Below are 20,560 nucleotides of genomic sequence, written 5' to 3' on the forward strand. Positions count from 1 at the left end.
GATCCCGGGGTCACTTTTTGGGGGGGATCCCAGAAGAATTTTTGGGGGGTCCCGGGTGAGTTTTTCAGTGAGGTCCTGGGGGGTTTTTTGGGGGGGGTCCCGGGACAATTTTGGGGGGTTCCGGGGGGATTTTGGGGGGGGATTTGGGGGTCCTGGGGTCACTTTTTGGGGGGTCCCAGAAGGATTTTTGGGTGGGTTCCGGGGTTTTTTTTGGGGTTCCCGGTCGGGTTTTTTAGGGGGGGTCCCTGGGGAGTTTTTTTGGGGTCCCGTGAGAATTTTTGGGTGGTCCGGGGGGATTTTTAGGGGATCCGGAGTTGTTTTTTTGGGGTGGGTTGGGGGGTCCTGGAGGAGTTTTTGGGGTGTCCGGGTATTTTTTTGGGGGGATTTTTGGGTGGTCCCTGGGGGTTTTTTGGGGGGTCCCGGATGAGTTTTTGGGGGGATCCCGGGTGAGTTTTTGGGGGATCCCTGAGTTGTTTTTTAGGGGGGGTCCCTGGGGAGTTTTTTTGGGGTCCCGTGAGAATTTTTGGGGGGTCCTGGAGGGGATTTTTGGGGGATCCCGGAGTTGTTTTTTGGGGGGTCCTGGAGGAGTTTTTGGGGTGTCCCGGGTATTTTTTTGGGGGGATTTTTGGGGGATCCCGGGGGGATTTTTGGGGATCCGGAGTTGTTGTTGTGTTTTTTGGGGTGATCCTGGAGGGTTTTATTTTTTTGGGGAGTTCCCAAATCCCCTCCCTCCTTATCTCGCCCCTCCCCCTCCCTTATCTCCCTCCCCCAGCCCAGCCCCGCCCTGGGAGGGGGAGGGGGGGGGAGGGGAGGGGCCCCCCCAAAAACCGCCCGGCCCCCAAAAAAAACAAACCCCAAAAAAGCCCAAAAAGCCCCAAAAAAGCCCCAAAAAGGGCCCGAATCCCCCATGGCGGGGCCGGGGGCGCTGCTGCTCCTGGGGGGGATCCTGGGGGCGATCCCGGGGGGGCTCCCCCAAAACCGGGGGGGCCCGAGGGGGGGCCCGGGGGGATCCGAGACCCCCCGGAACTGGAGGAGGAGGAAGGTAAAGGGGAAAGGGGGGGAAATGGGGGGGTTTGGGGGGGATTTGGGGGAGATTTTGGGGATTTTGGGCATTTTGGGGGGATTTGGGGGGGATTTGGGGATAATTGGGGGGATTTGGGGGATTTTGGGGGGATTTGGGGGAAACTTTGGGGGATTTGGGGGGGATTTGGGCATTTTGGGGGGATTTGAGGGGGATTGGGGTGGATTTGGGGGGGTTTGGGGGCATTTTGGGGGGAATTTGGAGGGGAATTTGGGGGGGTTTGGGGGTTAGGGTTAGGTTGGGGGGATTTTAGGGGGGGATTTGAGGGGGATTTGGGTGAATTTGGGGGATTTTGGGGGGATTGGGGGGATTTTGGGGGGATTTGGGGGGGAATTTGAGAGGGATTTTGGGGGGAATTTAGGGGGATTTTGGGGAGGATTTGGGGGGAATTTGGGGGGATTTGGGGGGGATTTGGGGGAAACTTGGGGGGGATTTTGGGAAATTTGGGGAAGATTTGGGGAATTGAGGGTTTGGGGGGGATTTGGGGGGCGATTGGGGGAATTTGAGGGGATTTTGGGGGAGATTTTTGAGGGATTTTGGGGAGGATTTTGGGGAATTTGGGGAAGATTGGGGAATTTGGGAGGGATTTTGGGGGAATTTGAGGGTTTGGGGGGAATTTGAGGGGGATTTTGGGGGGGACTTGGGGGATTCTGGGAAATTTTGGGTGGAATTTTGGGGATTGGGGGGATTTGAGGGGGATTTGGGGGCATTTTGGGGGAGATTTCGGGGGGATTTTGGGGGGATTGGGGGAATTTCAGGGGGATTTGGGGTGGAGATTTTGGGGGGATTTGGGGGAGTTTTGGAGGCTGTTGGGAGAGCTTTGGGGGATTTTGGGGGGTTTTGGAGAATTTGGGGGAGTTCTGAAGCGGTTTGGGAGTTTTGGGGCGCTCAGGAGGGGTTTGGGAAGGGTTTAGGGGGGGAGTTTTGGGGGATTTTGGGGGGATTTTGGGGGGATTTTGGGAGGTTAGGGAGTTTTGGGGAGTTTTGGAGGAATTTGGGAGATTTTGGGGTTTTTGGGGTGGTGGAGAGAGGGGATTTTAGGAGGGAATTTTGGGGGGTTCAGGGGAAGTTTTTGGGGGTGGTTTGGGGGGGATTTTGGGAGATTTTTGGGAGTTTTTGGGGAGTTTGTGGGGGGTGAAATTCCTCGTGTGTCCCCCCCTGTCCCCAGTGTTCGTGACCCCTGAGTGACCCCGGACTGACCCCTGGGTGACCTCTGACCCCTGTGACCTCAGACTGACCCCTGGGTGACCCCGGGTGATCCCAGACTGACCCCTGGGTGACCCCTGTGACCCCAGAGTGACCCCAGAGGGACCCATGGGTGACCCCCGGATGACCCGGACTGACCCCTGGTGACCCCTGAGAGACCCCGTGTGACCCCCATGTGACCCCTGTGTGACCCTGTGTGACCCCTGTGTGACCCCGTGTGACCCCTGTGACCCCCGTGTGTGACCCCTGTGTGACCCCCATGTGACCCCTGTGTGACCCCCGTGTAACCCCAGACTGACCCCTGTGTGACCCCAGATTGACCCCTGAGAGACCCCTGTGTGACCCCTGTATCCCCTGTGACCCCTGTGTGACCCCTGGTGACCCCCGTGTGACCCCTGTGACCCCTGTGTGACCCCGTGTGACCCCTGTGTGACCCCTGTGTGACCCCTGACCCCCGTGTGACCCCTGTGTGACCCCTGACCCCCGTGTGACCCCTGTGTGACCCTGTGTGACCCTGTGTGACCCCGTGTGACCCCGTGTGACCCCGTGTGACCCCGTGTGACCCCGTGTCCCCGCAGTGTCCATCGTGCAGCGCTCGGACCACCCGCACCCCCCCCCACTGCTTCACGCGGACGCTGCAGGAGCTGAGCTGCTTCTGGGACAGCCCCGGGCCTGCAGAGCCAAACAGATACAGACTGGAATATCGGCTGGAGTGAGTGACCTCTGACCCCTTCACTGACCCCTCAGTGACCCCTCAGTGACCCCTCAGTGACCCCTCAGTGACCCCTGACCCCCTGTCCCTGTCCCTGCTTCTGGGACAGCCCCGGGCCTGCGGAGCCATGGAGATACAGGCTGGAATATCGGCTGGAGTGAGTGACCTCTGACCCCTCAGTGACCCCCTCAGTGACCCCTGACTGACCCCTCAGTGACCCCTGACCCCCCTGTCCCTGTCCCTGCTTCTGGGACAGCCCCGGGCCTGCGGAGCCGTGGAGATACAGACTGGAATATCGGCTGGAGTGAGTGACCCTGAGTGACCTCTGACCCCTCAGTGACCCCTCAGTGACCCCTCACTGACCCCTCAGTGACCCCTCAGTGACCCTTACTGACCCCCTGTCCCTGTCCCTGCTTCTGGGACAGCCGCGGCCCTGCGGAGCCATGGAGATACCGGCTGGAATATCGGCTGGAGTGAGTGACCTCTGACCCCTCAGTGACCCCTCAGTGACCCCTCAGTGACCCCAAGTGACCCTGAGTGACCAATGAGTACCCCTGGGTGACCCTGAGTGACCAAGGAGTGATCCCTGAGGTGACCCTGAGTGACCCGAGTGACCCCTGACTGACCTTGACTGACCCTGAGTGACCAATGAGTGGCCCCTGACTGACACAAGTGACCCCTGAGTGACCCTGAGTGACCCCATGCTGACCCCTGACCTTTGTGTCCCCTCACAGGCCGGACCCATGGCAGCCGTGTCCCCTCAGTGCCACCGCGCTGTCCCCGGTGTGGGTGACCCCTGGGTGACCCCAGGCTGAACCTGACTGACCCCTGACCTCTGTGTCCCCTCACAGGCAGGACCCATGGCAGCCGTGTCCCCTCAGTGACTGACCCTGAGTGACCCCATGCTGACCTTTGCCCTTTGCCCTTTGTTCACAGGCAGGACCCGTGGCAGCCGTGTCCCCTCAGTGACTGACCCTGAGTGACCCTGAGTGACCCCATGCTGACCTTTGCCCTTTGTGTCCCCCCTCTCACAGGCAGGACCCATGGCAGCCGTGTCCCCTCAGTGACTGACCCTGAGTGACCCCTGAGTGACCCCATGCTGACCCTTTGCCCTTTGCCCTTTGTGTCCCCTCACAGGCAGGACCCATGGCAGCCGTGTCCCCTCAGTGCCACCGCGCTGTCCCCGCTGTGGGTGACCCCTGAGTGACCCCATGCTGACCTTTGCCCTTTGTGTCCCCTCTCAGGCAGGACCCATGGCAGGAGTGTCCCCCTCAGTGACTGACTCTGAGTCACCCCATGCTGACCTTTACCCTTTGCCCTTTGTCCTCTCACAGGCAGGACCCATGGCAGCCGTGTCCCCTCAGTGCCACCGCGCTGTCCCCGCTGTCGCCGGGGGGGCCCCGTTCCCGTTTCTGGTGCTCGCTGCCCGCGGCCGCCACCGTCACCTTCGTGCCCCTGGAGCTGCGCCTGCTGCCGGGGACCCCCCCCGGAACTGCACGGGGACCCCCGGAGAGACCCCCGGGAGCCACCCTGAAACCAGCGAGGGACCCCCAGAGAGACCCCCAGGGACCACCCAGGGACCCCCGGAGAGACCCCCAGGGACCCCCCCCGAAACCGCACGGGGACCCCCGGGAGCCACCCCCAAAACCGCACGGGACCCCCGGGAACCACCCCGAAACCAGCGAGGGACCCCCAGAGAGACCCCCAGGAACCACCCCCAAAACTGCTGAGAGACCCCCAGAGAAACCCCCCAAAACCAGTGAGAGACCCCCAGAGACCCCTCCCAAAACCACCCAGGGACCCCCAGGGACCCCCCCCAAAACCAGCGAGGAACCCCCCGGGACCACCCCCAAAACCACTGAGAGACCCCCAGAGAAACCCCCTAAAACCCCCCAGGGACCCCCAGGGACCCCCCCCAAAACCAGTGAGGAACCCCCCGGGACCCCCCCCAAAACCACCCAGGGACCCCCCGGGACCCCCCCCAAAAGTACCCAGGAACCCCCCGAGACCATCGGGACCACCCAAGGACCCCCCAAAACCTCTGAGACCCCCCCCGAGACCCCCCTGTTCCAGCGAACCATCTTCATCGACCAGCTGGGTACGGGGGATTTGGGGGGATTGGGGGATTTTGGGGGGATTTTGGGGATTTGGGGGGATTTTGGGAGGTTTGGGGGCAATTTGGGGGCATTTGGGGGGGATCTTCAGGGGACTTTGGGAGGGCTTGGGAAGATTTGGGGGGGATTTTCAGGGGATTTTGGGGGGATTTTCAGGGGACTTTGGGGGATTTGGGGGGATTTTCAGGGGATTTTTGGGGGATTTAGGGAGAATTGGAGAGATTTGGGGCGGCTTGGGGGGATTTGGGGACAATTTGGGGGCGATTTGGGAGGGATTTGGGGGCAATTTGAGGGGATTTGGGGGGGATTTTCAGGGGATTTTGGGAGGTTGAGGGGGGGATTTTGGGAGGATTTGGGGATTTGGGGGCAATTTGGGGAGATTTGGGGAGATTTTCAGGGGATTTTGGGAGGTTTGGGGGATTTTCAGGGGATTTGGGGGATTTTGTGTGGGTCAGATCTTTGGGAGGGGTCCTAGAGGGAATTTGGGAGGGATTTTGGGGGGATTTTTGGGGGATTTGCGGGGATTTTCAGGGGATTTTGGGGGGCAATTTGGGGAGATTTGGGGGGTTTTGGGTGGATTTTTGGGGTAAATTTGGGATTTTTTGGGGGTAAATTTGGGATTTTTTTGGGGGTAAATTCGGGATTTTTGGGGTTTTGGGGGCTCCTATCGCTTTGGGGATTTTTTGGGGTGCCCCCCCTGACCCTCTGCCCCCCCCCCCCCAGTGCTGCCGGGGCCCCCCCAGAACGTGTCGGTGTCAGTTGGGGGGGGGATTTTTGGGGTAAATTTGGGGAATTTTGGGGTAAATTCGGGATTTTTTGGGGGTTTTGGGCTCCTATCGCTTTGGGGATTTTTTGGGGTGCCCCCCTGACCCTCTGCCCCCCCCAGTGCTGCCGGGGCCCCCCCAGAACGTGTCGGTGTCGGCGGGGGGTGAATTTGGGGGGTTTTGGGTGGATTTTTTGGGGTGATTTTTGGGGGTAAATTTGGGATTTTTTGGGGTAAATTCGGGATTTTTGGGGTTTGGGGGCTCCTATCGCTCTGGGATTTTTTGGGGTGCCCCCCCTGACCTCTGCCCCCCCCCAGTGCTGCCGGGGCCCCCCCAGAACGTGTCGGTGTCGGCGGGGGGGGCGCGGGGGGAGCTGTGCGTGCGCTGGGCGCCCCCCCCCGGGCCCTACCTGCACTCCAGCCTCGTGTTCGAGCTGGCGCTGAGCGCCCCGGGGGGACCCCCCGAAAACGGTGAGCGGGAATGGGGGCAATGGGGGGAATGGGGGCAATGGGGGCGATTCGGGGGGATTGGGGGCGTTTGGGGGAGGTTTTGGGGTCATTTGGGGTCCCTGGGGTGTGGTTTGGGGTCATTTGGGGGAGATTCGGGGGAGATTTGGGGAGGTTTGGGGGAGATTTGGGGTCCATTTGGGGTCATTTGGGGGAGATTTGGGGTCATTTGGGGTCCCTTGAGGGGGATTTAGGGGGGCCCTGGGGGGAATGGGGGGGTCTGGGGGGCTATTTGGGGGGGTTTGGGGTCATTTGGGGGAGATTTGGGGTCCCTGGGGTGGGGTTTGGGTCATTTGGGGGAGATTCGGGGTCCCTTGGGTGAGGTTTGGGGTCACTTGGGTGGGGTTCGAGGTCCCTTGGGTGGGGTTTGGGTCATTTGGGGGAGATTTGGGGTCCCCTGAGGGGGGTTTAGGGGGGCCCTGAGGGAGGTTTAGGGGTCCCTTGGGTGGGGTTTGGGGTCATTTGGGGGAGATTTGGGGTCATTTGGGGTCCCTTGAGGGGGATTTAGGGGGGCTGGGAGGGTCTGGGGGGCGATTTGGGGGGGTTTGGGGTCCCCGAGGGAGGTTTGGGGGCCCTGGGGTGGGGTTTGGGGTCATTTGTAGGAGATTTGGGGTCCCTTGAGGGGAATTTAGGGGAGCCCTGGGGGAGATTTGGGGGGGTTTAGGGTCATTTGGGGGAGATTTGGGGTCCTTGAGGGGGATTTAGGGAAACCCTGGGGGGGTTTGGGGTCATTTGGGTCCCTGGGGTGTGGTTTGGGGTCATTTGGGGGAGATTCGGGGGAGATTTGGTGGTCCCTTGGGGGAGATTTGGGGTCATTTGGGGGAGATTTGGGGTCCCCTGAGGGGGATTTAGGGGGGCCCTGTGGGGCGATTTGGGGGGTTTGGGGGCATTTGGGGGTCCCTTGAGGGGAATTTAGGGGAGCTCTGGGGGAGATTTGGGAGGGTTTAGGGTCATTTGGGGAGATTTGGGGCCCCTTGGGTGGGGTTTGGGGGTCGCTTGGGTGGGGTTCGGGGTCATTTGGGGGAGATTTGGGGTCCCCTGAGGGGGATTTAGGGGGGCCCTGAGGGGGTTTGGGGTCATTTGGGGGAGATTTGGGGTCCCTTTTTTGGGGTTTTTTGGGGTTTTTTGGGGTTTTCGGGGTCGGTTTTTTGGAGTCCCTTTCTGGTTTTTTGGGGTCGGTTTTTGGGGTTGTTTTTGGGGTTTTTGGGGTCGTTTTGGGGGTTTTTTGGGTCGGTTTTTGGGTTGTTTTTGGGGTTTTTGGGGTCAGTTTTGGTGTTTTTGGGGTCCCTGAGCCCCTGTCCCTGTCCCCAGGTGGGGGTCCCGGCGGGGCGGCGCGAGCAGGGGGTCGGGGGGCTCAGGGCCAGCACCCCCTACCCGCTCGTTTTGGGGTTTTTGGGGTCCCTTTTTGGGGTTTTTGGGGTCGGATTTTGGGGTTTTTGGGGTCCCTTTTAGGGTTTTTTTTTGGGTCGGTTTTTGGGGTTATTTGGGGGGTTTTTGGGGTACCTTTTTGGGGTTTTTTGGGGTTATTTGGGGGGTTTTTGGGGTACCTTTTTGGGGTTTTTTGGGGTTTTTGGGGTCCCTTTTAGGGGTTTTTTGGGTCGGTTTTGGGTCGGTTTTTGGGGTTGTTTTTGGGGTTTTTTGGGTCGGTTTTGGGGGTTTTTTGGGTCGGTTTTTGGGGTTATTTTTGGGGTTATTTTTGGGGTTTTTGGGGTCAGTTTTGGTGTTTTTGGGGTCCCTGAGCCCCTGTTCCCGTGCCCAGGTGGGGGTCCTGGCGGGGCGGCGCGAGCAGGGGGTCGGGGGGCTCAGGGCCAGCATCCCTACCCGCTCGTTTTGGGGTTTTTGGGGTCCCTTTTTGGGGTTTTTGGGGTCGGTTTTTGAGGTCCCTTTTAGGGGTTTTTGGGGTCGGTTTTAGGGTCCCTTTTAGGGGTTTTTTTGGGTCGGTTTTTGGGATCCCTTTTTGGGTTTTTTGGGGTTTTTGGGGTCCCTTTTTGGGTTTTTTTGGGTCAGGTTTTGGGGTTTTTTGGGGTTTTTGGGGTCCCTTTTTGGGGTTTTTTGGGTCGGTTTTTGGTGTTTTTGGGGTCCTGAGCCCCTGTTCTCGTGCCCAGGTGGGGGTCCCGGCGGGGCGGCGCGAGCAGGGGGTCGGGGGGCTCAGGGCCAGCACCCCCTACCCACTCGTTTTGGGGTTTTTGGGGTCGGTTTTTGAGGTCCTTTTAGGGGTTTTTGGGTTAATGTGTCTGGTTTTTGGGGTTCCTTTTAGGGGTTTTTTTGGGTCCCTTTTTGGGTTTTTTTGGGGTTTTTGGGGTCCCTTTTAGGGGTTTTTTGGGTCGGTTTTTGGGTCGGTTTTGGGGTTATTTGGGGGGTTTGTGGGGTCCCTTTTTGGTTTTTTTGGGTCCCTTTTTGGGGTCTTTGGGGTCGTTTTTGGAGTTGTTTTTGGGGTCCCTTTTTGGGTTTTTTTGGGTCAGGTTTTGGGGTTTTTTGGGGTTTTTGGGGTCCCTTTTTGGGGGTTTTTTGGGTCGGTTTTTGGGTCGGTTTTTGGGTCGGTTTTTGGGGTTATTTTGCGGGTTTTTGGGGTCCCTTTTTGGGGTTTTTTGTGGCGGGTTTTGGGGTTTTTTGGGGTTATTTTGGGGTCGGTTTTTGGGGTTTTTGGGGTTATTTTTTGGGTTTTTGGGGTCCCTGACCCTCTTTTCCCATCCCCAGGTGGGGGGTCCCGGCGGGGCGGCGCGAGCAGGGGGTCGGGGGGCTCAGGGCCAGCACCCCCTACCCGCTGGTTTGGGGTTGTTTTTGGGGTCCCTTTTTGGGGTTTTTGGGGTCGGATTTTGGGGTTTTTGGGGTCGGTTTTGAGGTCCCTTTTAGGGGTTTTTGGGGTCGGTTTTTGGGGTCCCTTTTAAGGGTTTTTTTGGGTCGGTTTTTGGGGTTATTTGGGGGGTTTTTGGGGTCCCTTTTTGGGGTTTTTTGGGGTTTTTGGGGTCCCTTTTAGGGGTTTTTGGGGTTGTTTTTGGGGTCCCTTTTAGGGGTTTTTTGGGTCGGTTTTTGGGGTTATTTGGGGGGTTTTTGGGGTCCCTTTTTGGGTTTTTTTTGGGGTCCCTTTTAGGGGTTTTTTGGGTCGGTTTTTGGGTCGGTTTTGGGGGTTTTTTGGGTCGGTTTTTGGGTCGGTTTTGGGGTCGGTTTTTGGGGTTATTTTGGTGTTTTTGGGGTCCCTGAGCCCCTGTCCGTGTCCCCAGGTGGGGGGTCCCGGCGGGGCGGCGCGAGCAGGGGGTCGGGGGCTCAGGGCCAGCACCCCTACTCACGGGTTTGGGGTTGTTTTTTGGGGTTTATTTTTATTTTTTGGGGTCGGTTTTTGGGGTTTTTGGGGTCAGTTTTGGTGTTTTTGGGGTCCCTGAGCCCCTGTTCCTGTGCCCAGGTGGGGGTCCCGGCGGGGGCGGCGCGAGCAGGGGGTCGGGGGGCTCAGGGCCAGCACCCCCTACCCGCTGGTTTGGGTCAGTTTTTGGTGGTTTTGGGGTCAGTTTTTGGGGTTTTTGGGGGTCCCTGAGCCCCTGTCCCTGTCCCCAGGTGGGGGGTCCCGGCGGGGCGGCGCGAGCAGGGGGTCGGGGGGCTCAGGGCCAGCACCCCCTACTCCGTCCGGGCCCGCGCCCGCCCCGATGGGCTCAGCTACGGCGGCTTCTGGAGCCCCTGGTCCCCCCCCGCCAGCGCCACCACCCCCCCCGGTGAGGGACAACGGGGGACAATGGGGGGGGACAGCGAGGGGGACAGGGAGGGGGACAGGAGGGGACAGGGAGGGGACAGTGAGGGGACAGTGAGGGGACAATGAGGGGACAATGGGGGACAATGAGGGGACATTGAGGGGACAATGAGGGGACAGTGAGGGGACAGCAGGGGACAGGGTGGGGACAGGGAGGGGACAGGGAGGGGACAGTGAAGGTACAGGGAGGGGACAGTGAGGGACATTGAGGGGACAATGGGGGGACAGTGAGGGGACAGTGAGGGGACATTGAGGGGACAGGGAGGGGACAGTGAGGGGACAGGGAGGGGGACAGTGAGGGGACAGGGAGAGGACATTGAGGGGACAATGGGGGGACAGTGAGGGGACAATGAGGGACATTGAGGGGACATTGAGGGGACACCCAGGGACAATGAGGGGACAGGGAGGGGACATTGAGGGGACAATGAGGGACATTGAGGGGACATTGAGAGGACACCCAGGGGACAATGGGGGGACAGTAAGGGGACAATGAGGGGACATTGAGGGGACAATGGGGGGACAGTGAGGGGACAATGGGGGGGACAGTGAGGGGACAGGGAGGGGACAATGAGGGACATTGAGGGGACAATGAGGGGACAGTGAGGGGACAATGAGGGACATTGAGGGGACAGTAAGGGGACAATGAGGGGACAGTGAGGGGACATTGAGGGACATTGAGAGACATTGAGGGGACAGGGAGGGGACATTGAGGGACATTGAGGGGACAGTAAGGGGACAATGGGGGGACAGTGAGGGGACAATGAGGGGACAATGAGGGGACAGGAGGGGACATTGAGGGGATAATGAGGGGACAGAGAGGGGACATTGAGGGACATTGAGGGGACATTGAGGGACAATGGGGGACAATGAGGGGACAATGGGGGGACAGGGAGGGGACAGGGAGGGGAGATTGAGAGGACAGTGAGGGGACAGGGAGGGGACAGGGAGGGGACATTGAGGGGACAGGGAAGGGGACAATGAGGGGACAATGGGGGGACAGTGAGGGGACAGGGAGGGGACACCGGGGGGCAGTGAGGGGACATTGAGGGGACAATGAGGGGACATTGAGGGGACACCCAGGGGACACCCAGGGGGACACTGAGGGGATCTGGGGGATCTCTGGGGACACTGAGAGGACAGGGAGGACACAGAGGGGACACAGGAACATGGAGGGGACTTGGGGACACACAGGGGCAATGGGAGGAACTGGGAGGGACTGGAGGAACTGGGAGGCACTGGGAGGAACTGGGACAGACTGGGATGGACTGGGATGGACTGGGAGGGACTGGGAGGCACTGGGGGTGTCCCTGAGCCGGTGTCCCCCCCGTGTCCCCCCGTGTCCCCCCCGTGTCCCCCGGTGTCCCCAGAGCTGGACGCGGTGACCTTGGGGCTCTCCTGCCTGCTGGTGCTGCTGGTGCTGGGACTGGGAGCACTGGGACTGCTGGGACACCGCCGGTACTGGGGGGGACTGGGAGGGACTGGGAATGGGACTGGGGGGGACTGGGGGGGACTGGGACTGCTGGGACACCGCCGGTACTGGGGAGACTGGGGGGGACTGGGATGGAACTGGGGATACTGGGATGGACTGGGAGGGACTGGGAATGGGACTGGGAGCACTGGGACTGCTGGGACACCGCCGGTACTGGGGGGACTGGGAGGGACTGGGATGGACTGGGGGGGACTGGGAGCACTGGGAGGGAACTGGGATGGACTGGAGCACTGGGAGGGAACTGGGATGGACTGGGAGCACTGGGACTGCTGGACACCGCCGGTACTGGGGGGACTGGGGGGGACTGGGGGGGACTGGGAGGGACTGGGAGGGAACTGGGAGGGACTGGGATGGACTGGGAGGGACTGGGAGGGACTGGGAGGGACTGGGGGGGACTGGGAATGGAACTGGGGGGGACTGGGAGGGACTGGGGGGGACTGGGGGGGACTGGGAGGGACTGGGAGCACTGGGATGGACTGGGGGGGACTGGGAGCACTGGGACTGCTGGGACACCGCCGGTACTGGGGGGACTGGGAGGGACTGGGAATGGGACTGGGGGGGACTGGGAGGGAACTGGGAGGGACTGGGACACTGCCGGTACTGGGGGGATTTGGGGTCTCTGTAGGATTTTGGGGTCTCTATGGGTTCTGTGGGGTCCCTTTGGGGTCTGGGGGGTCCCTATGGGGTTTTGGGGTGCCCTATGGAGTTTTGGGGTGCCCTATGGGATTTTGGGGTCCCCCCAGGATGCTCCGGGCCCAGCTGTGGATGGGAGCATGGGGGGATTTGGGTCTCTGTAGGATTTTGGGGTTCTGTGGGGTCTCTATGGGTTCTGTGGGGTCCCTATGGGGTCTGTGGGGTCCCTATGGGGTCTGGGATGCCCTATCGTGTTTTGGGGTGCCCTATCGTGTTTTGGGGTGCCCTATGGGGTTTTGGGGTCCCCCCAGGACGCTCCGGGCCAAGCTGTGGATGGGAGCACGGGGGATTTGGGGGATTTGGGATCTCTGGAGGATTCTGGGGGTTCTCTGTAGGATTTTGGGGTCCCTATGGGTTCTGTGGGGTCTCTATGGGGTCTATGGGGTCCCTATCGTGTTTTGGGGTGCCCTATGGGGTTTTGGGGTGCCCCCAGGACGCTCCGGGCCAAGCTGTGGCCGCCGGTGCCGGGCCCCGAGCGCGAGTTCGAGGGGCTCTTCAGCAACTACGGCGGCAACTTCCAGGTGAGCTTTGGGGTTTTTGGGGTTTTTTGGGGCTTTTTGGGGTTTTTGGGGTTTTTTGGGGGTTTTTTGGGGTTTTTGGGGTTTTTGGGGTTTTGGGGTTTGGGGTTTCTGTGGGGGGGTTTGGGGATTTTGGGGTTTTGGGGGTTGCAGATTTGGGGTTTGGGGGGTTGAGGTTTTGGGGTTCTTGGGAGTTTTGGGGGTTTTTTGGGGGTTTGGGGGATTTTGGGGTTTTTGGGTTTGGGGTTTTTTGGGTTTTTTTTGGGGGGGGTTGGGGTTTTGGGTTTTTTGGTGTTTGAGGTTTGGGGTTTTGGGGTTTTTAGAGTTTTGGGATTTTAGGGTTTTGGGGTCTTTTGGTTTTTTGGGGGGTTTGTGGGGTTTTTGTGGGGTTTTGGGGGGTTGAGGGTTTTTTGGGTTTGGGATTTTGGGGATTGGGGTTTTAGGGACTGGGGTTTTGGGGTTTTGGGGTTGTTGGGGTTTGGGGTTTTTGGGATTTGGGGTTTTGGGGGGGATTTGGGGTTTTTGGGGAAATTTTTAGGGGTATTTGGGGGATGTTTAAGGGGATATTTTTGGGATATTTTAGGGGATCTTTTGTGGATATTTTGGGGATATTTTACAGGATATTTGGGGTATATTTAGGGGATATTTTTAGGATATTTTAGGGATATTTTGGGGAATATTTTAGGGATATTTTTGGGATATTTTAGGGGGAATTTAGGGGATATTTTGGGGACATTTAGGGGATATTTTACAGGATATTTGGGGTATATTTAAGGGATATTTTTAGGATATTTTAGGGGATATTTTGGGGAATATTTTAGGGATATTTTGGGGATATTTAGGGGATATTCTGGGGATAATTTTGGGGTATTTTGGGCTGGTTTTGGGGGTCTCTAACCCATTTTCCCCCCTATTCCTCCCCAGCTGTGGCTGTGTGCCAGGGCTCGGGCTCTCCCTGGATTTCGGGGATATTTTTGGGATATTTTTGGGATATTTTAGGGGAATTTAGGGGATATTTTGGGGACATTTACGGGATATTTTACAGGATATTTGGGGTATATTTAGGGGATATTTAGGGGACATTTTAGGGGATTTTTTTTTTTATATTTTAGGGGATATTTTGGGAACATTTAGGGGATATTTTTGGGGATATTTTGGGGTATTTTACAGGATATATGAGGGATATTTGGGGTATATATAGGGGATATTTAGGTATATTTTGGGGATATTTTACAGGATATTTGGGGTATATTTAGGGGATATTTTAGGGGATATTTTTGGGATATTTAGGGGACATTTAGGGAATATTTTGAGGAATATTTCAGGGATATTTTCAGTATATTTCGGGGATATTTTTGGGATATTTAGGGGGATATTTTGTGGATATTTCAGGGATATTTTCAGTATATTTTGGGTGATTTTAGGGTCCGTTTCGGGGGTCTCTAACCCATTTTCCCCCTCCCCAGCTGTGGCTGTGCCAGGGCCCGGGCTCTCCCTGGGATTTTGGGGATATTTTGGGGATATTTTGGGGACATATAGGGGACATTTAGGGGACATTTTAGGGGATATTTTGGGGAATATTTTAGGGATATTTTCAGTATATTTCTGGATATTTTAGGGATATTTTGGGGATATTTTGTGGATATTTCAGGGATATTTTCAGTATATTTAGGGGATATTTTGGGTGTATTTAGGGGATATTTCGGGGATATTTTGGGGATATTTTGGGTGTATTTAGGGGACATTTTGGGGACATTTTTGGGTGATTTTGGGGTCCGTTTCGGGGCTCTCTAACCCATTTTCCCCCTCCCCAGCTGTGGCTGTGCCAGGGCCCGGGCTCTCCCTGGGATTTTGGGGATATTCTGGGGACATTTTGGGGATATTCTGGGGAATATTTTTAGTATATTTTAGGGGATATTCTGGGGACATTTTTGGGGATATTCTGGGGATATTTTGGGGAATATTTTAGGGATATTTTTAGTATATTTAGGGGATATTTAGGGGATATTTTCAGTATATTTAGGGGATATTTAGGGGACATTTTAGGTGATTTTAGGGTCCATTTGGGGGTCTCTAACCCATTTTCCCCCTCCCCAGCTGTGGCTGTGCCAGGGCTCTCCCTGGGATTTTGGGGATATTTTTGGGATATTTTTGTGATATTTTGTGGATATTTAGGGATATTTTTGTGGCTATTTCAGGGATATTTTCAGTATATTTAGGGATATTTTGGGTGTATTTTGGGGATATTTCGGGATATTTTGGGGATATTGTTGGGGATATTTCAGGGATATTTTCAGTATACTTAGGCGATATTTTGGGTGTATTTTGGGGAAATTTTAGGTGATTTTGGGGTCCATTTCGGGGCTCTCTAACCCATTTTCCCCCCTATCCCTCCCCAGCTGTGGCTGTGCCAGGCCCGGGCTCTCCCTGGGATTTTGGGGATATTTTGGGGATATTTTGGGGACATATAGGGGACATTTAGGGGACATTTTAGGGGATATTTTGGGGAATATTTTAGGGATATTTTCAGTATATTTCGGGGATATTTTAGGGATATTTCGGGGATATTTTTGTGGATATTTTGTGGATATTTCAGGGATATTTTCAGTATATTTAGGGGATATTTTGGGTGTATTTTGGGGATATTTAGGGGATATTTCGGGGATATTTTGGGGATATTTTGGGTGTATTTAGGGGATATTTTGGGTGATTTTGGGGTCCATTTCGGGGCTCTCTAACCCATATTTCCCCCTATCCCTCCCCAGCTGTGGCTGTGCCAGGGCCCGGGCTCTCCCTGCGCCCCCCCCCGCCCCCCCCTCCCCTCCCCCTCCGGAGCTCGAGGACGCGGTGGAGGAGGTGGGGGTGGGGGGGGGAGGGGCTGCGGCGGCCCCGCCCCCTTCTCCGGAGCCGCCCCTCCCCCTCCCCGAGAGCCCTCCCCAAGGCCCCGCCCCCCCCGCAGGCCCCTCCCCCTCGCCCAGTTTCGAGTACACCCTGTTCGACCCCGGCTCCGCCCTGCTCTGCCCCTCCCCCCCGCCAGCCCGGACACGCCCCCTACGCCAACCTGGCCCCCGCCCACCAAAGGGGCGGAGCAGAAGTGGGCGGGGCACGCCCCGCATTACGTCATCTGCTCCTGAGGAGAGCGGGTGACGTCACGGCGACGGGAAACGGTGACGTCATCACGGAGGGGGACGTGCGTCGGCGATGACGTCACGGCGTGTGGGATGACGTCACGTGGAAATGATGGGTGACGTCATCGAGCAAGGGAATTGGTGGTGACGTCACAGGCGGGCACGGTGACGTCATCGCGGGGGGGAGGCGGCTCGGTGACGTCACACGGAAGGGACAGATGACATCACGACGGAGGGGGTGCAACACGGTGACGTCACGCAGGAGAACGGTGACGTCATCGCGGAGGGGACGCGCTGCAGTGACGTCACACCCAGGAACGGTGACGTCATCAAGGAGGGGATGCGTTGCCGTGACGTCACACGGAAGGGTCGGATGACGTCACGATGGAGGGGTTTTGTTCGAAGTATGACGTCACACAGAGCCAGTGACATCACAGATGGGAACTATGACGTCATCACAGAGCGGACACGTCACGGTGACATCACGGAAAAGGGACGCGTCGCGGTGACGTCACACTGAGGGGGCAGATGACGTCATGGCGTTGCGGTGACATCACACGGACAGGACAGATGACGTCACCACGAAGGGGACGCGTGACACGGTGACGTCATCGCAGAGGGCCCACGTGACACTGTGACGTCACACGGGGGGCGCAGCGATGTCATCACAGGGGGACACGTGACACGATGATGTCACACAGCGCGATGACATCATCACACGGGGACGCGTTGACGCGATGACGTCACGCACGGGGCGGTGACGTCACGGCAGAGGGGACGCGGAATTGGGGCTGGTTTGGGGCTTTTTAATGATTTTGTACAATAAAGGTGACCCTGGGACCCAGCACGGCCAAACTGGGGGGGACTGGGAGGGACTGGGATGGACTGGGATGGACTGGGAGGGACTGGGAGGGACTGGGAGGGACTGGGATGGACACTGGGAGCAACTGGGAGGGGGTTGGGTTAAACTGGGAGGGATTGGGATGGACTGGGAGGGAACTGGGGGGGACTGGGGGGACACTGGGAGGGATTGGGGACACACTGGGGGGTAACTGGGAGCACTGGGAGCACTGGGACAGGAACTGGGGACACTCTGGGGACATTTTGGGGACATTTTGGGGGCACTGCAGGGGCACTGGGGACACTGTGGGGACATTGGGGACACTGGGAGCACTGGTGAAACTGGGACAGGACCTGGGGACACTCTGGGACACTTTGGGGACATTGGGAGGACAGTGGGGACACTGGGGGGTAAACTGGAGCACTGGGAGCACTGGGACCAGAGCCTGGGGACACTCTGGGGACATTTTGGGGACACTGGGAGCACTGGGACAGGACCTGGGGACATTTTGGGGACACTTTGGGGACATTGGGAGGACACTGGGGACACTGGGGGGTAACTGGGAGCACTGGGACAGGAACTGAGGACACTCTGGGGACCTTTTGGGGACACTGGGAGCACTGGGACAGGACTTGGGGACATTTTGGGGACACTGGGAGCACTCTGAGAGCACTGGGACGGGAGCTGGGGACATTCTGGGGACACTGGGAGCACTGGGACAGGAGCTGGGGACATTCTGGGGACACTGGGAGCACTGGGACGGGAGCTGGGGACACTTTGGGGACATTTTGGGGACATTGGGGCCCTGCAGGGGTGGCCCCAGGCTGGGGCTGGGCTGGGGCTGGGTGGGGGAGGGGCTGATAAGGCTTATCAGGAACCCCCAGCTGGGCCTGGGTGGGGACACCTGGCACCGAGTGACCACTGTGTCACCAGAGTGTCACCAGAGTGTCACCAGTGTGTCACCAGGGACAGGGACAGGGACACCTGGCACCGAGTGACCTCTGTGTCACCAGAGTGTCACCAGAGTGTCACCAGAGTGTCACCAGGGACAGGGACAGGGACAGGGACAGGGACAGGACAAGGGGACACCTGGCACCGAGTGACCTCTGTGTCACCAGAGTGTCACCAGAGTGTCACCAGAGGTGTCACCAGTGTGTCACCAGAGTGTCACCAGGGACAGGGACAGGGACAGGGACAGGGACAGGACAAGGGGGACACCTGGCACCGAGTGACCTCTGTGTCACCAGAGTGTCACCAGAGTGTCACCAGTGTGTCACCAGTGTGTCACCAGAGTGTCACCAGAGTGTCCCCAGGGACAGGGACAGGGACAGGGACAGGGACACCTGGCACCGAGTGACCTCTGTGTCACCAGAGTGTCACCAGTGTGTCACCAGGGACAGGGACAGGGACAGGGACAGGGACACCTGGCACCGAGTGACCTCTGTGTCACCAGAGTGTCACCAGAGTGTCACCAGTGTGTCACCAGGGACAGGGACAGGGACAGGGACACCTGGCACCGAGTGACCTCTGTGTCACCAGAGTGTCACCAGAGTGTCACCAGAGTGTCACCAGGGACAGGGACAGGGACACCTGGCACCGTGTGACCCCTGTGTCACCAGAGTGTCACCAGTGTGTCACCAGGGACAGGGACAGGGACAGGGACAGGGGACACCTGGCACCGTGTGACCCCTGTGTCACCAGAGTGTCACCAGAGTGTCCCCAGGGACAGGGACAGGGGACACCTGGCACCGAGTGACCTCTGTGTCACCAGAGTGTCACCAGAGTGTCCCCAGGGACAGGGACAGGGACACCTGGCACCGTGTGACCCCTGTGTCACCAGAGTGTCACCAGAGTGTCACCAGGGACAGGGACAGGGACAGGGACAGGGACAGGGACACCTGGCACCGAGTGACTTCTGTGTCACCAGAGTGTCACCAGAGTGTCACCAGGGACAGGGACAGGGACAGGGACAGGACAAGGGGGACACCTGGCACCGAGTGACCTCTGTGTCACCAGAGTGTCACCAGAGTGTCACCAGAGTGTCACCAGTGTGTCACCAGGGACAGGGACAGGGACAGGACAAGGGGACACCTGGCACCGTGTGACCACTGTGTCACCCCTGTGTCACCCCTGTGTCACCTCCATGTCACCTGTGTGTCACCAGGGCCCAGCAGGGACAGGAACAGGGGACAGGGACAGGGACAGGGAGGGGACACTGAGCTCGTGCCACCCGTCAGGTCCTTGTCACCAGTGCCAGGGAGGTGACGTCAGGGTGTCACCAGTGACAGGGACTCGGTGTCCCCTCCCTGTCCCCTCCCTGTCACCGGTGACGGGGAGGGGACACTGAGGCCGTGCCACCCGTCAGGTCCTTGTCACCAGTGACAGGGAGGGGACATCGGGGCCCTGTCACTGGTGGGGGGGGTGACACTGAGTATTTGTCACTGGGGGGGTGACATCGGGTCCGTGTCACTCCCGGGGTCCATGTCACCAAAGGGAGGAGACATCGAGTCTTTGTCACCAATGGAGGAGGTGACATTGGGTCCATGTCACCTCCAGGGTGGCCGTGTCACCCATGGGGTCCTTGTCACCAATGGAGGAGGTGACATTGAGTCTTTGTCACCGATGGAGGGGGTGACATCGGGTCTGTGTCACTCCCAGGGTCCATGTCACCAATGGGGGGTGACATCAGGTCCTTCTCACTGAGGGGGTGACATCGGGTCTGTGTCACTGAGGGGGTGACATCGGGTCTGTGTCACCCCTGGGGTCCATGTCACCAATGGAGGGGTGACATTGAGTCTTTGTCACTGAGGAGGTGACATCAGGTCTGTGTCACCCATGGAGTCTTTGTCACCAATGGAGGTGTGACATCGGGTCCATGTCACCTCCAGGGTCCATGTCACCAATGGAGGGGGTGACATCGGGTCCGTGTCACCCATGGAGTCCTTGTCACCAATGGGGGGGTGACATCGAGTCTTTGTCACCGATGGAGGAGGTGACATCAGGTCTGTGTCACTGAGGGGGGTGACATCGGGTCTGTGTCACTCCCAGGGTCCATGTCACCAATGGAGGGGTGACATCGGGTCTGTGTCACTGAGGGGGTGACATCGAGTCTTTGTCACCGATGGAGGAAGGTGACATCGGGTCTGTGTCACTCATGGAGTCCATGTCACCAATGGGGGGTGACATTGAGTCTTTGTCACTGAGGAGGTGACATTGGGTCCATCTCACCTCCAGGGTGGCCGTGTCACCCATGGGGTCCTTGTCACCAATGGGGGGTGACATCGAGTCTTTGTCACCGATGGAGGGGGTGACATCGGGTCCGTGTCACTCCCAGGATCCATGTCACCAATGGAGGGGTGACATCAGGTCCATGTCACCTCCAGGGTCCATGTCACCAATGGAGGGGTGACATCAGGTCCATGTCACCTCCAGGGTCCATGTCACCAATGGAGGGGTGACATCGAGTCTTTGTCACCGATGGAGGAGGTGACATCGGGTCCGTGTCACTCCCAGGGTCCATGTCACCAATGGGTGGTGACATCGAGTCTTTGTCACTGATGGAGGGGGGTGACATCGAGTTTTTATCACCGATGGAGGGGGTGACATTGGGTCCGTGTCACTCCTGGGGTCCATGTCACCGATGGAGGGGGGTGACATCAGGTCTGTGTCACTGAGGAGGTGACATCGGGTCCGTATCCTCCCGGGGGTGGCCGTGTCACATCCACTCCTCCTCGCCGCCGCTGTCCCCATCGCTGTCCCCATCGCTGTC

General features: G+C 58.4%; 1 protein-coding gene and 1 long non-coding RNA gene across 6 annotated transcripts; one reads left to right on the forward strand and one right to left on the reverse strand.

Moving 5' to 3' along the window:
- Nucleotides 1–789: 789 nt before the first annotated feature.
- On the forward strand, nucleotides 790–16,794 carry LOC143693067 (uncharacterized). 4 transcript variants are annotated; one of them, XM_077173114.1, is made up of 9 exons: nucleotides 790–1,042; nucleotides 2,866–2,999; nucleotides 3,109–3,156; nucleotides 4,334–4,529; nucleotides 4,671–5,097; nucleotides 6,195–6,347; nucleotides 11,490–11,577; nucleotides 12,738–12,825; nucleotides 14,289–14,387. In XM_077173114.1, the coding sequence occupies exons 1-9, from the start codon at nucleotides 908–910 to the stop codon at nucleotides 14,370–14,372; spliced, it is 1,353 nt and encodes a 450-aa protein (XP_077029229.1). In that variant the 5' UTR covers nucleotides 790–907; the 3' UTR covers nucleotides 14,373–14,387. The 4 variants fall into 4 exon arrangements, with proteins under 4 accessions (XP_077029229.1, XP_077029228.1, XP_077029226.1 ...); XM_077173111.1 differs by lacking the exon at nucleotides 14,289–14,387 and adding an exon at nucleotides 15,588–16,794 and having other exon boundaries at nucleotides 813–1,042; XM_077173113.1 differs by lacking the exons at nucleotides 6,195–6,347; nucleotides 14,289–14,387 and adding an exon at nucleotides 15,588–16,794 and having other exon boundaries at nucleotides 811–1,042.
- Nucleotides 16,743–19,380, reverse strand: LOC143693068 (uncharacterized). 2 transcript variants are annotated; one of them, XR_013180553.1, is made up of 5 exons: nucleotides 18,779–19,380; nucleotides 18,534–18,689; nucleotides 18,135–18,463; nucleotides 17,289–17,695; nucleotides 16,743–17,043 (listed from the first exon to the last, which is right to left on the reverse strand). It is a non-coding gene; the product is annotated as an uncharacterized LOC143693068 (long non-coding RNA). The 2 variants fall into 2 exon arrangements; XR_013180552.1 differs by lacking the exons at nucleotides 16,743–17,043; nucleotides 18,135–18,463 and having other exon boundaries at nucleotides 17,050–17,695; nucleotides 18,603–18,689.
- Between the last annotated feature and the right edge of the window lie 1,180 nt (nucleotides 19,381–20,560).

The sequence above is a fragment of the Agelaius phoeniceus genome, unplaced genomic scaffold (assembly GCF_051311805.1).
Source record: "Agelaius phoeniceus isolate bAgePho1 unplaced genomic scaffold, bAgePho1.hap1 Scaffold_118, whole genome shotgun sequence".
Taxonomy (NCBI): Eukaryota; Metazoa; Chordata; class Aves; order Passeriformes; family Icteridae; genus Agelaius; species Agelaius phoeniceus.